This window comes from Ochotona princeps, chromosome 20, assembly GCF_030435755.1.
Source record: "Ochotona princeps isolate mOchPri1 chromosome 20, mOchPri1.hap1, whole genome shotgun sequence".
In the NCBI taxonomy this organism is placed as follows: domain Eukaryota; kingdom Metazoa; phylum Chordata; class Mammalia; order Lagomorpha; family Ochotonidae; genus Ochotona; species Ochotona princeps.
Window position 1 is genome coordinate 17,190,935 of NC_080851.1, and position 14,092 is coordinate 17,205,026.

Consider the following 14,092-nt stretch of genomic DNA (forward strand, 5'->3'; position numbering starts at 1 on the left):
GCGTGTGTGTGTATAATATATAAACCCTCTCTCTTATCCAAGCAATTTCAGGATTTGAAAGAATAAAGATAAAATGCACAAACCTGGATGGGAGAAATGTTGTTAATATAAAAACATCTAATAGCTGTGAGCTTCCTGTAAAAGCTCTTTTCGTGTTTAAGCTTGTGGCTTAGTACTGAACCTTGCATGGCTATGTGGTCCCACTTTCTTCTAATCAATCACCCTCCGAATCCAATCAGCATAAAACCAGACCCCGTCACTTCTCCAAGGAATAGCATCAAAGCTGAAGACCAAAGTGGACCAGAGATGACAGTGCAGTTCTAGAGAATGAGAGAGAAGGAAAACGGGAGACCTGACTTGTACAACATTCAAGTAACATGTCACTAAGTTTTAAACAATCTTTTATTCATACAAAAGATTGATTGCATTAATTGTCACAATCAATCCATACCAGGCAGGGACAAATGGTTTGAATCATAAAAAAAAATCAGTGGATTTGGAGACCCAAAGGGAATTTAAACCTGGTGGGTGAAATGGAGATCATCTACTCCAAATCCTCTCATTTCACAGATGAAAATACAAAGCTCCCAAAGCTGTTTCCAATCAGTCTCTGGCCCTGTGCACAGGTTTTTCCAAGGGCAGTAGGAACAAGTAAGACTTGGCACATCACTTATGCATTCCAAGTCGGTTGACTACTCACCGGAAGTGTCAGAAGCATGCTGTCCCAGTGAAGAAGGAGTGCAAGAGGAGACTCTGGTTCCTGAGCTAATTTTCCGTCTCCTACAGTGTTCATCTCCCAACTTGGGCTACGTTCTAAGAAGCCATAACAAGACCTCTGAGAATGTACCTCCTCCTGAGGAACTCCATGTGTCATTTCTGCAGTCATACAGAGCAAGGTTCATTGCACAGCAGATGTACTCCTTTTGACACCTTCAACAGCGTATGCTGCTGGAGTAAGGGAAACTATGTGTAGGATGGAAGTGTCAGTGTGCAGGCAGTTGAGTGTTGCATGCTCCACTTGTAGTTCAGTGTGAGGAGCCTGCTTCTCCGGAGCCACCCTCTCTACACTGAGTGTCGGCATATTTCTATTTTGCTGTGTGTTTTCTTTTGGAGGGGATATTCTTTGACCTTTGTGAATATTGTTTTTTAGGTACAATTGGTAACGTCAAATTTTAGAAAATAGAGTCTATTGAGGAGTGGAATATTGGCAGCAAAATCACCAAAATCGAACAAATTTTTACTTTATCTCTGAAGAAAAAATATTTTCTAACAAAAATAAATTTGTTGTACTAAACTTACAGAATACACATGCCCTTGAATTTGGGAAGGGGGAGGAAAATCCACTTAGCATGCTAAGATCAAATCAAGTACTTCACGTATTTACTTTGTTAGATGAAGAGAGGAAATGAAGGTGCTTTGTTAGATAATTTCCAGACATGTCAAGTCATAAAACTAAAAAGTTCAAGCTGATGTTACTTAAAATAATTTGTTAGCTGCATTTGGCTCAGGTATCCTTGCTTCCCTGCTGCTTCTCTCTTCTGCTAAACTTTTTCTTTAAAATATCTTTATTCATTTTAAAAATTTGTTTGGGGAAGAGAGAGAGACAGCAAGCTTTCATATACTGGTTTGCTCCCCAAATACTCACTTCAGGACTGGAGAAGGGCAGAGGCAGGACATAGGAACTCCATCTTAGTTTCTCACGTGAATATGAGGAGCCCACCTAGCAGAGCCTGTCATGCCTCCCAGGCTGTGTGTTAGCAGTAGGGTGGAGTAAGAGCACCTCTGGATCCGCACACTCTGCCGCAGGACGCAGGTGTCTACTTGGCAGCTTAAACTACTGTGGCAAAAGACTTGCTTCTGTGGAACTTGCTTGACACCAGTTGGGGGGCAGAAAGAATACCCATACTATGAGATGTGATCATTTAGCTCCTGAATGTTTATTTGAATCAGTGATGTGTTCGTATAGAACCCTCTTAAAATCATTAAGAGTGGACTCAATTTTGGGGAAATTATTCTTTGCAGTCCTCTCTGGGAGGAATAAAATCCATTTTAACTTTAAATAGTCCCCCTCTTTTTTTTCAGCATGTAAGTAACGTGGCTTCAGTTGTCAGAGGGACACAAGTAATGTATATTATGGATATTTGCTTCTCCCTTCTCAGGAAGCTCTTTTGTTTGGTTCAATAATAGCTTTCTGCTAATGTGCTCCCTGGGAGGCAACAAGCAATGGCTAACTGTGTGAGAGCCCTAGATTGACTTCCAAGTTCTTGGCTCTGACTTTGTCCAGTATTGTCCACTGTAGTCATTTAGTCTCTGTTTGCCTTTCATATAGATATTTTAAAGAATTGAAATTGAATACAGTAAATTTAAAAATACATGGATTACTTAGAAATGCATGGACATATTCTTCAGCTGTAAAGAGGCTGTAAGTGGGAAGGGTATGAATGGAACCATTACAGCACTTACAGGCTTGGGGCTTTAATGGGCTGACTAATTATGGAAGAGAAGGCAGGGTTAAATCATAGTAAAGACCCAGGACTGTGGTGTATTGGAGGCAATACTGATTCAGAGAGGGCTGGAGCAGCAGAAGAGGGGTCTCAGTGTAGCCAGAGGGAAAGCATGCAGTATGACAGAGCCATTCGGTGCAGAGAGATGTGAGGCAGCTTAAGACCCTGACTTCCCCTCCCATCCCCCACCACCTGCCCTGCCAGTGCTGTGTTAGGTGAACCATAAAGGAAAGTGAGTCACAGTCAGACTGTGGGAAAACTGGTGTAGATGGAAAGCAAAAGTCATGTCCCGCTGGACATATCAGGGCCACGTCATGATTCTGGAATACAGGTTATCTGGAAACCTATACTGAATAGAGGAAAAGATAAAGCATATGATTATAACAATGTCTGACACTGTCCCAGGGTACAAGGATATATCAGAGAGTTTATAGAAAATGTAATTAAAAGATAAGATGATTTTGATGCAAAAGAACTTTGAAATCTTTGCAAAGCTTTTTCATAATACACATCTCTGAACTTTTGGATAAGTTGTCATATGGATGGATTTTGAAAGTTTTTGCAACAAATAAATAAATTTACTTTTCAATTCTTCTTTTTTTCATGAACTTTTGGGAATATCCTTTTTGTGGAGATTTTATTGATTTGTTTCCTCTGGGCATAAAAAATAAAATTTTCATTGTAAGTTCTGATGTATTAAAACTATGCTTATTGAATAGTTAGTTGGCTAAATACCCTGTCATGAATATTAAGTATTGTTCTCTGTTAGACCATTGCTTAAATATGAAAAAAGTGGCCTCTTGTTGTACGTAGAACAAATTTAAGGAAAAGCGGACTGTTCTGTGTAAAAGCACATAGCAGTCTCCTAGCAGCCGGAGTGCACACCCAGAGTTATGAAGGACCTGCTTGCTTTTCTAGCATTCCAAGTAAGGGAAAGCAGATTCTAATAATCTGGCATATAAACCTTGCTAATACTCTTGTAATGGGTAATACGAGGGATTAATTATTGTACTTTAATCTTTGCATTTTAGTAACCCAGGAAGTTAGAGGAAAATGCAGTAATGAATTAGATTAGATGTTATTTCCTTCTAAGGAGTCCAGTTGTTTGTTGGTAGTATCTGTTTTAAGTTTTAAAATTTACCTGGTGTGCTGATAAAACACTCTTAGAAGAAACATCTGCCCTTTAAAAATATTTATTTTATGAGAAACATACATACAAATGGTGCTCCTTTCCTCTGGTTCACTCTCTGAGTGCTCATAGCAGCTCGACTGGGCCAGGCTGGTGCCAGGAGCTGACACCACCACCTTGGTGCTTGCTGCCTCCCAAGGTGCAGAAACTGCGTCAAAAGCAGAGGATTCATACTCAGGCATGCAGATATGGGGTTCAAGCATCCCAACTCAGCATCTTACCTACTAGACTGAAAGCCCACCCCTAGTTTTTCTTGTAATCTGTTTTTATGACCTTATAAAATAATTAAAGTCAATGTATTTTCACAAAAAGAACTTTTTCTTTTGAGAGAGTATCAGAATAATCTGTACCTTCTTTCTTGTTTGAAATAGTACTTTATGCACAATTTTCTGGTTTTCATTGGACGATATTAATACTAAGTGCCCAATATAGGTCTTCATGGTCTTGGAAAGATAAGCAGCTAGCAAGAGTATAGGGCATAGTATACCTGCTGGAGGTGCTGGGACATTGCCTGCTTGGACCCAGTGCAGGGATGAAGGAGCTGGGGCTGATTTGCTCAGTTGGTTTGAGAATCTCAGGTTCCCAGAGAGCAGTTTGTGTGCACGAGCTTGGAGGATTGCAGGCGTATTTTTGTACATTTTTGCTACAGCATAAAGATCATGATCTGTCTATTTTTGACCTTCTAAGTTTCAGTGCTTCCTTCTAAAACATGTGCCTGTTTGGATTTGTTCTCTGTGATTTGTGTCTCCCTTTAGTGATTCAGGCTTACACTGCCCCCAAACACAGAGAGTTTGGGATGCCACCAAGACAAAAAGTGACGGGAGGCCAACAGTCACCTTCAAACCCAGTCCTTGTATGTCTACTCAGAGCAGAAGTCAATAAAGACACCTGTAGTATTTTGGCTAATGCTTCTGAAATCCTCAAGTGAAAATATCGAACAATCTTGTCAGATATTTGCCAGGTCAAGTTTAGGAGCATTTGTTGAATAGTTAGCAAATTTTTGTGGCTAACTTCTCTGTACCTCTCTCCTCTCTTTCCTTTAATAGAAGTCAGTCCTCCTCTTGTTGGAATCTGGAATGATGCCTTTCCACACCAATGAGCACATATCTGCCTATTAGATTTAAAGAGTTTAACTTTCCCTCTCAGATTTGTTAAAGACATTGTAACTGACAAATGATCAAGCTGTTAGAAATTTGGAAGTGGCCCTGTTAGGGTAATGAGACAAGCAGCTTTATTTAAAGTGCACTTGGATATTTACATCTATGTCAGATGTCTGTTGAGCCATAGTAGTTTAAAGTTGTGCGCTCAGCATTGTTGGCTGACAGAACTCTTAGAAGGGAAAAAAAAAAAAAAAACAAACAGTGCTAGAGGAAAGTCATGCTAGCCCAAATCACAAGAGTCCGATGTGGAGGAGAATGACTAGGTTGGGTACCTTCACTAAGCGAATGAGGAACTTGGAGCAAGCTACTGTGGTGTAGGAGGCCAAATCACCTTTTGGACCTTTGTGTACTGGAAGATTCTACAAGCATATCAGGGGTTTCTTTAGCGCAGCAGTTTGGTCACCACTGGAGTTGCTGGAGTGAATCCAGGCTCCTGTTCTTCCAGAACTACCTTTGTGGAGGATTCAGATTGAGTGTCATAGTGTTGGCTTCAACTTGGCCCAATCACCCAGCCCATGTTGTTGTGGACATTTGGTGAATGAAGCAAGAGATGAAAGATCTTTCTCCCTGACTCTTGGCCTTTCCAATAAAATGAAAGTAAATACATTAGAAGTTGTTAAAAAAAAATGGACTCAATGACCTTCAGTAGATGTTCCATGTAGTAGATTTCTGTCCCTCCTCTTACACACGTGAGTCCCACTCCTCACAGAAGCTCTGAATAACAGAGCCTGAATTCAAATCTCTGCTTCAAAGCTGGTGCGTTAAGTCGCTGAGCTCATATTCTTAACCACTTTATGTGGCTCTATGACCTTTACTAAGGTCCTGGGAAGTCCCAGGGCGTTTCCAAAGGACAGCAAACTGGTACTTTCAGGTTTGCTTTGTAAAAAGGTTTCCTCTACACATATCCCCTTGTGTGGTTGCTCATGCAATCTTGTTCTGAGATTCAGAGCTTGAGACTGGAGGCAGGTGAAGTCCCTGCTTGTGTTGCAGGCATCCCATATCAGTATGCCAGCTCAAGGCCTGACAGCTCTGCTTCAGATCCATCTTCATACCCGTGTGCCTGGGAAAGCAGCAGGTAAAAGTTCAAGTACTTGACCCCGTGACACCCACATGGGAGATCTGGATGAAGTTCCTGGCTCCTGGTTTCCCCCTGGACCAACCCAAACCATTGCAGCCATTTGGGGAGTGAACCATTGAATGGGACATCTCTGTCTCTGCACTATCTCAGTTTGCCTTTCAAATAAATCAATCTGTCTAAAAGAAATCTTGAAACAACCAGATTTTCCTTCAGTTGGTGAATAGGTAAATTCAGCTGTGGTGTGTCCAGACCATGGAGTGTTAGTGCTGAAAATAAATGACCTTCAAGCAGTGAAAACAACGTGGAGGATTCAAATGCATGTTAGTAAGTGAAGCAAGCCAATGTGAATTGTCTGCATATGGCATATTTATAACTTGCTGATGTTCTGGAAAAGGTCAAGCTCGAAGCAGTGAACATCAGAGGTCTCCAGCGTATGGGGGTTGGGAGAAGGAACGGAAGACGTGGTAAAGTGCAGATCATATTTAGGGCAGTGATCCCATCATGGTGGATCGCAGCTGAATTTTGCTGAGAACCTCAAATTTCTCTAAATAAAAAAATTTCCAACATTTTAAAATTTGAGATTTCATAGTACATTGTATTTGCCACCCCTAATATGTATGTGTGCATATTACACGTGTATGTTTCCTCTATATCTGCATTATCACTGTGTCCTAAGGTGGAATATGTTTGAAAAAAAGTTTCTGTTTTAATTCAATTTTTTCTCATTTTGAAGTATACTTTGGTATCTCACATTTGACTTTATGTTTGTGTCCAGTAGTGTATGTGTTTAACATTCATTATATATTAGGTTCACTTCATGAAACTTATATTAACTTTTTAAGATCCCCAAAAGGTAGCTGTGTTCTCTGATGGATTGTAGAAACAGAGGGTGGGTGTCTGCTTAGGTCCCATAGCTGCCAAGACCAAAACTGACCTCCCACCCCACCTTGTTTGCTACTCAGTGATGGTCTGTGTGCCTCTGGCCAAAATTCCTGATGTCCCTTCACTGGGTAACCTTCAGTCAATACTTTGCAGTTCAATTCCTGCAAGTGGGTGACCTGTACTAGATAATTTGTTCCTATATCAGATTTAATTAAAGCACAGCTTTCTTGTGTAACCTTCATGCCCACCTGTTTAGGAAGCAGATAAAGCCACATCTCCTTAACTGCATGTCTGGAAGGATTGCAGAAGATCATGATGGGGATGCCACAGGGTAGAGTTTCTGACTTTATCTCCAGAACTTGATGGAACCCCCTTTCCTGGTGTTGCTTCCTCCGAGGGTGCAGAGAGCTTGTGGAAGCACGCTTGCCAGGGAAGCTGTGCCAGATACTGAGTCCTTACCCATGCTTCAGGGGCAGCTCCTTCGGTTGTTCCTGTCGGTATTTTGATGGGAAAGGACCCAGAGAGTGAAACAGTGGCTGGCCCCTGAGGCTTCCGATTTCCTGAGAGAATATGTTGGCCATCTCCCAATGTTCCCGTGGCTCCCTTGGGGTTTAGGTGACCACCAGACTCCAACTTCTACAATTTCTGTGTCGCTCTTGATGCTGATGGGTTTCCTGTGTGTGCTTCTCCAAAGTGGAATTCGGACCTCTTAAGATATTCTTGCCACCCTTTTCAAGCATGAAATTTTAGAAAAGCAATGTGAGATTAAAAACAACGGTAAGAAATGCCGCAGTTTTATTTTCAGCTTAGAATGTCTAAGCTGAGTTTTGTCCAAGAGGTGTCATTGTGTGGGTTTCATGAAATGTCTATTCTCTGTGTCTGTCATGCTGAGATCTCACTAGAAGCCTTTAGAGTTTGTGTGTGTGAGAATTTTGGATTAGATTGGAAGGACTGGTTGTCTTACAGGTAAAATATACTGGAATGAATTGTAGCACACCACGTACCCTTTAAGGCAATACAAAGGTCTAAATGGAGTTGACGATTTAACCAAGGGCAAACATATTTAAATGGAGTTGAGAGGATGCTCTAACTGTTGGCACAAGCCAGCTTGTTTTCTAGAAAGGAGCTAAAGTGAAGAATAGATGGTGCTCATTTCTAATTAAACATAAACTTTTTTTTAATTCCTATATGAGTAGAAAATCTGTCATTGTTTTAACAAGAAATAACTGTTTTGGGGTTGCAGCTTCCTATTCCTCTTACATATGAATTTAGAAAACTCGATTTTTATTTTCATTGGCAGTAGCATTTTAGTAACAAATAAAAGACCTCAAGGTTTTTTGTAGTTCAAAATGAAAAAAAAAAAGTAAACATGGAGGTGAAAACTCCCCATCCCTCCCAACACACACCTTATTTCTACCTCCTTTATTCCCACTGAGAGGAAATTCATTATCTGATCTTGAGGTTCATTCATTGTAGTGCCTGCACTATGCACTCAGGGGAGCTGGCTTCCACCAAGATTATGCTCTGACAGGGTGATGGGGCCAGGGCCCAGACGCCTATTCGTTCCCTTTGCATGGAGAAGAAGCGTTTCCCCTTCCCCTTTATGTCCCTCCTAAGCCAGTGGCAGAAGAGGAATTTGATCCTTCTGTATCAGGCCCTCTCTTTTTTGTGATCAGACTCTTGGTGAAGGAGGCAGGGAGAGTGCCAGTGTTTAGCCCCTTGTAGCTAGTTCACTGGATTAGCCACAGAAAGCATCCCCTATTAGAGAAAGAGCAGGACTGCAAGGGTGTTAGACAGGACTGTCTAGAAATGTTTTTGTTCTTAAGGCTGTTGAAGGCTGCCTACAGGATGCCCACATCAGTGGAGCTAATCAGGATATGGTAGCCTAGGGTACTTTTTAGCATTTATTTTAGCTCACCTTCTATCTCAGCACATTAGAACCAACCCAGGAACTTGTTAAAACATCATTCCCCGCCAACTTTCTGGTCTCAAAAGCAGTTACTCATTGCTTCCTGAATATGGTGAATCAAAGTGCTTATGGAAAACAGGCATATTAAAAAGCTGATACCACAGGCTACTTCAGAAAGAGGCTGTCTTCACTTCACCACAGCCAGCCCTTGAAAGTTAAGTGCATGTGTGGATATACAGAGGGACTGAGTTCAAATTTTGTAATTGCAGACTTTTGCAATTAGTCTTCTCTCTTCTTGGGGGGCAGCCTAGACTTCCAGACCAGATGAGCTTAGGGTTACTTTTCTTCCTTTCTGTTTTAATGAGACATCATGATGATGAGAGGTAAGTTTTAAATGGTGACATTAATGTTTGGTTAAATGATATCAGAGCTGTAGCAGAACACTGGGAAATTGCCTATTGGTTAGTCTCTTCTTATGGAGAGGCAGCCAAAGATGGACCTTTGTTTTCCTGGATTTGCAGTGCTGGAACATTTCTCAAATTTGGTATTCTTTATCCATGTTAATTACATAGTGGTGTTCTGCCTGCATTATAGCCACGTGATTTTAAGAAAATTATAGCATGTGAAGGTACATCAAAAAGTTTATGGAAAATGGAGTTAAAAACATGTCCACAAATTCTGGGATTCACGCATACAAGTATATGGCCAATAGTTCCCACCCCCTACAATACTTTGAGTTCCCCTCCAATCTTATTTGCTTTCACAGGCAAGCTTTGGCCTTGGACATACATGTCTCATGTGTAATATCCTGTGTCTGATTTGCTCTGTTCCCAGGCCTTCTGCTTTATCTAACAGCCCAACGTACTCGGACCTGCCCTTCATTAGGATCTCCCCGCACCGGAACCCTGCGGCCTCTGAGTCTCCTTTCAGCCCTCCTCATCCCTACATTAACCCCTACATGGACTACATCCGCTCCCTGCACAGCAGCCCCTCCCTCTCCATGATCTCCGCAGCCCGAGGCTTGAGCCCCACAGATGGTAAGTTCCAGACAGATTCTGCTTTCCTGTGTCCCATCACTTCCTCAGCCTGCCTCACCCAGCACATCGACAGAGTGGACCTCACATTCAGGGATGAGTGCTGGAAATGGTGCGCATGTCATGTCACAGTAGGCTTACTGCCCCTCACCTGGAATTCCCCGGGGTGCAAAGAGTTTGGCACATACACCATAAGATACCTTGGGAATGGGGTACATAAATTAATTTATGTTTTGTATATACTTACTATGCATGGTCTGAAGACAATTTCATAGTCTTTAAAAAAATAATTCTCTGCATTTGAAATTGCAACTTGTCACATGAGGTGTAGTTTGGAATTTTCTGTTTGTGAAGTCATCTAGTTTTTTTGACTTCTGAGCGCTTTAGATTTCCGATTGGTGAGGAACAACCTGGATGTGCTTTTTCAGTTAAGGATAGTGATATGCAGACAGAGCTAGTGAATTGTATCCCAGTCGGGCATTCCATTGTCAGTAATGGCAGAGGAGGAATGCAAATTCAGCTTTGACTGGCTCCAATCACCATTCTGTTCTTCTCTCCCTCCATGCAGTTAGGCTGGCCCTACAGTCTTCACACGGGTGCATGAATAACCTGAACATTTTCCTCTCCCCATCTCTCTGGAATACTTTCTGTTCTGCATGTCAGGGAGGCATATTTATACAGTTGTGTATAATACAGCAGTACTTTATAAGTGCTCATGTTATATGGATAATCTAGGGAGTGTAACCAAGTGCAATTCTGTGCTGGGTGGGGACAGCAAGGCCTGCAGTCTGCACTTCTGAATTCACCCAAGGGATGTCAGGGTTGCTGGTACATGGACCCCACGCTGGGTAACAAGGGCTAAGGAAACAGTGTGACCCAGACCTGTTGCATGTGTTTCCATCCTTGGCCTTGCCAAATGAGAGCTGTAAGAGGGGTTTGGGGGGAGAATTAGACTTTATTCCTATAATACTAGATAGTCATTTTAGGTTCTCAAGGATCAAATTGCTGTTGGTTCCATTAGCCTCACAATTAATTACGTTTCACATGACTCTTTTTAATTGGTGCTGTGTGTTCCTCTGCTGTCAAGTTATAACCTGTTCCTTTGATTCAGGAAAATGACTTCCCCTCTCATGCATGCATATACAAATTCACTCGCCCACAATTGCTGCAATCTGAATTAAAACCAGAATTGCATAAGCCTTATTAATTGTAGGTAGCAGGTTATGAGTTCTTTGCAGCAGATCACAGGTTGCCACCACTTGCTTTAGAGTAAAGGAAACAACACACACTTCATTTCGCTGAGAGTGTTTGATGTGACTTCTGGGTACCTTCGACAGTCTCCACCAAGGCTATTTCCTGAGGCTGGTTGTGCACCGTGGGAAGCTGCATGAAGTTTCTTAGGAAACTCCCATTCAGTTGTATTTCCAGGAACAGCTGTCTTCCAGTTATAACTTCTGGATCTTGTTCCCCCTTCTGATTCAATGCAGTGAGTGTAATTAAAAGACACCCAAGGAATATATATTGCCACTTAGGCAAGATTGCCATTTTAATAATAAAGTATAACTATGAAAGAGCCAAATATGAGTTTGTTCTTTTTCAGACCTAGTTTGCACTGGTAAGAAATGGAACCATTCCCATGGAGTGCTTGAGGATTTGGTGAAAATGATGAGGAGACGATTCATGGAGATGGAGAAGCCAGCAAAAATGGACTTGAAATTATGTCCAGTTGGTAGAAAGTTAGCTGGGCCTTTAGAAAGTGGCACCTCTAGTTGATCTACTGAAACAGGTGCCTTAGCACCCTCTTTCCATAGCTTTTAATGATGAGTATGAATAAAATATTCTTGGGTTGACCTGCCTTCCTCCTCCTGCCATGCAAGTTGATATTATTTATCTCATGTGGTTTTCACTTTTCTCTTCAATTACCTATACTTTTGTTGTGTATCATGGAAGAAAAATCTGAAATGTCTGCAAGCCTACTGCTGGGACCCTGAAGTTTCCAGATAATATTTATAAAACTGACTTTACGTGATCAGCTGCTATAGCTCAGTACAGTAGAAGCTTCAGTTCTGATCTTTAACTCCTCACCACCTCACAAAGCCAGTTTGAATCCAGATCTCGCTTGCTGCTTTTGCACTTACACTGGCAGGTGGAAACCAATTATTATCCCACTTGTGGAAGGCTGACTCTTGCTGGTAAATTGCTCCAGATTGATAGGTATATTTTCTTCTTGATTTTGTAATGAGGCAAAAGAAGAAAGAGCTTTTAAATTATGGAACACAAAATTGTAGCTTCTCTTTCCATTGCTTGTTATTAAAGTTATGCTGCTTTTTTTCCCACTTATGTACCCTGGGTCCTGATGTTTAGTGAAAGTTAACTCAGATTCTTGTCAAAAAGCTTCAGGAGATATTTTAGGTATGTCTGGTTAGGATATCATAGTTGTCTGGGTTGTCTGTTATTCTAAGAAATGTGAACTTGCAGCCATTTGCTGTGAGAAACTTTACTGGAGGGCAAAACTGATTATGTACATATGCATTTTAAACTTTTTGAATTCTTGGGTGATTTCTTTAGACTAACAACGTAAAATTTGTCAATATAGTTCATGTTTTGTAATCTTGTCACTTTTACTTGCAAATAAAAGGTATTAAACAGACATCGGAGAGAGCACAAATTGAGTTAAGGGAGCATTAATGTAATGAGCCTTTAAAAGAGGGGCATCATGACGTGCAAAACAGGTGGGTTTGGGGGAGGTGCCTCCTTCCACAGCTAACCACACCTCTGTGTTTTGTCCGCTTGTCCAGCCCCGCATGCTGGAGTCAGCCCAGCAGAGTATTATCACCAGATGGCCCTGCTCACCGGCCAACGCAGTCCCTATGCAGATATTCTGCCTTCAGCAGCCACCGCCAGCGCAGGGGCCATCCACATGGAGTACCTTCATGCCATGGATAGTAAGTGACTAGGCTGCTGCCTTTGGTCCTGGGGCTGGGGACTGGGCGAGGTGCTAAGGTGGGATGGTCCGATTTTTCAGCTTCAAGAAGGAACAGACCACCAGTCCATGATGCTCTGCTTCCCTTGGCTCTCTAAGCAGCCTCTACAGAGCAGATCATGCTGTGGTGGCTGGGTGGAGAGAGAACTGGTGGCGAGAAGCAGTTGTAATGTGGGAGATGTTTGTGGGTTAAAACTAGTGGAAAACCTATGCTGCCCTGATTCTTATGACAGCAGAGTAAGGGGATAAATTGAATTCATGGATGGACTTTGCTCATCTGTCCTTAGATTATTTGAATCTTATGTTCTACATTAACTATTGTGCATTTTTTATGTCAGATGATTTTCGGGTAGTGTGTTTTCTCTTTGCATTGTGACTGTTGCTGAAGGACTATACTATTGTAATAATACAGTGGAGAGCAAGGGGACGAGCAGGCGGTGGAAAGGGAGATCCCTGTGTCTGTGGACCCTGTACCCCGAAAAATAAAAAGGCTGTTTCACTAACACCTTTATAACCCATTGAAGGTTCAGAATAGATACATCTAGGAAAAACAAACTTACTGAATCAAAGAGGACTACTTTCAAAACAAAAGCAGTGAAACAAATGCCATTATTAGGTTCATGTACATTACTTATTTTGGAGTCCCGCAAGGAACATGATGGTTTCTATAGGTCAGAGACCAAAATGGCTATAATTGTGATTATTCAGAGCACCCCAAAGTTCTCATTTACACAGATCTTGAAGTACACATCTTTTTGCAAGGTGCCAGAAAGTGAGCCTAGAGCTGAGTCACACATCACAAATCCAGTCCCTTCAAATATGACCATAATATGACACTGAACAGAATATACCCTATGAATTGTGTTTGCTGTGAGCAATGATTAACTTGTGATTTTCCATCTGCAGTCTCTGGATTCTTCTGAGACAGAATGTATGCCTTGGTCAACTCTGATCATTCATTCCTTGAATTTGGAGTAGAGAGATGTTGGCTGAACCTTAGTCTCATTACCACCAAGAGCCGCCTTAGTGTTCCCCACAGGAACAGTTGGTCTGCATCCGTTTCCATTGGGGAGGCCATTACCACAGGCAAAGAAAAAGAAATGTGGTAAATCTTCTGCAGGGGTTTTGTTGTTTGGCTTGATAGGGTGGACAGCTTACATTTCTGATCCATCATAACCACATTTCAATTAGCAGTTGTTGCGGGGAAAGTTGACTGTTATTATGCAAATTAGTTATTTAAAATCTGCAAATAAAGAATTAAAGTAAGAGAGAACCCCTGGAAGGTCAGCCCACATTAGTTTCCCTGTTTGATGAGAATGTGTTTAGTCAGGCAGTGGCGGTTTCTCTCTAAAT

The 14,092-nt window shown here is 41.7% G+C and overlaps 1 protein-coding gene across 2 annotated transcripts in view; it reads left to right on the forward strand.

The window, feature by feature from the left end:
- GLI3 (GLI family zinc finger 3) overlaps positions 1-14,092 on the forward strand; it is a 244,577-nt gene that overhangs the window by 155,130 nt on the left and 75,355 nt on the right. For both annotated transcript variants that reach the window (XM_004582353.2, XM_058678228.1), the window contains 2 exons: positions 9,557-9,759; positions 12,555-12,701. In XM_004582353.2, coding sequence (XP_004582410.2) covers positions 9,557-9,759; positions 12,555-12,701 — 350 coding nt within the window. The remainder of the gene's footprint in view (positions 1-9,556; positions 9,760-12,554; positions 12,702-14,092) is intronic.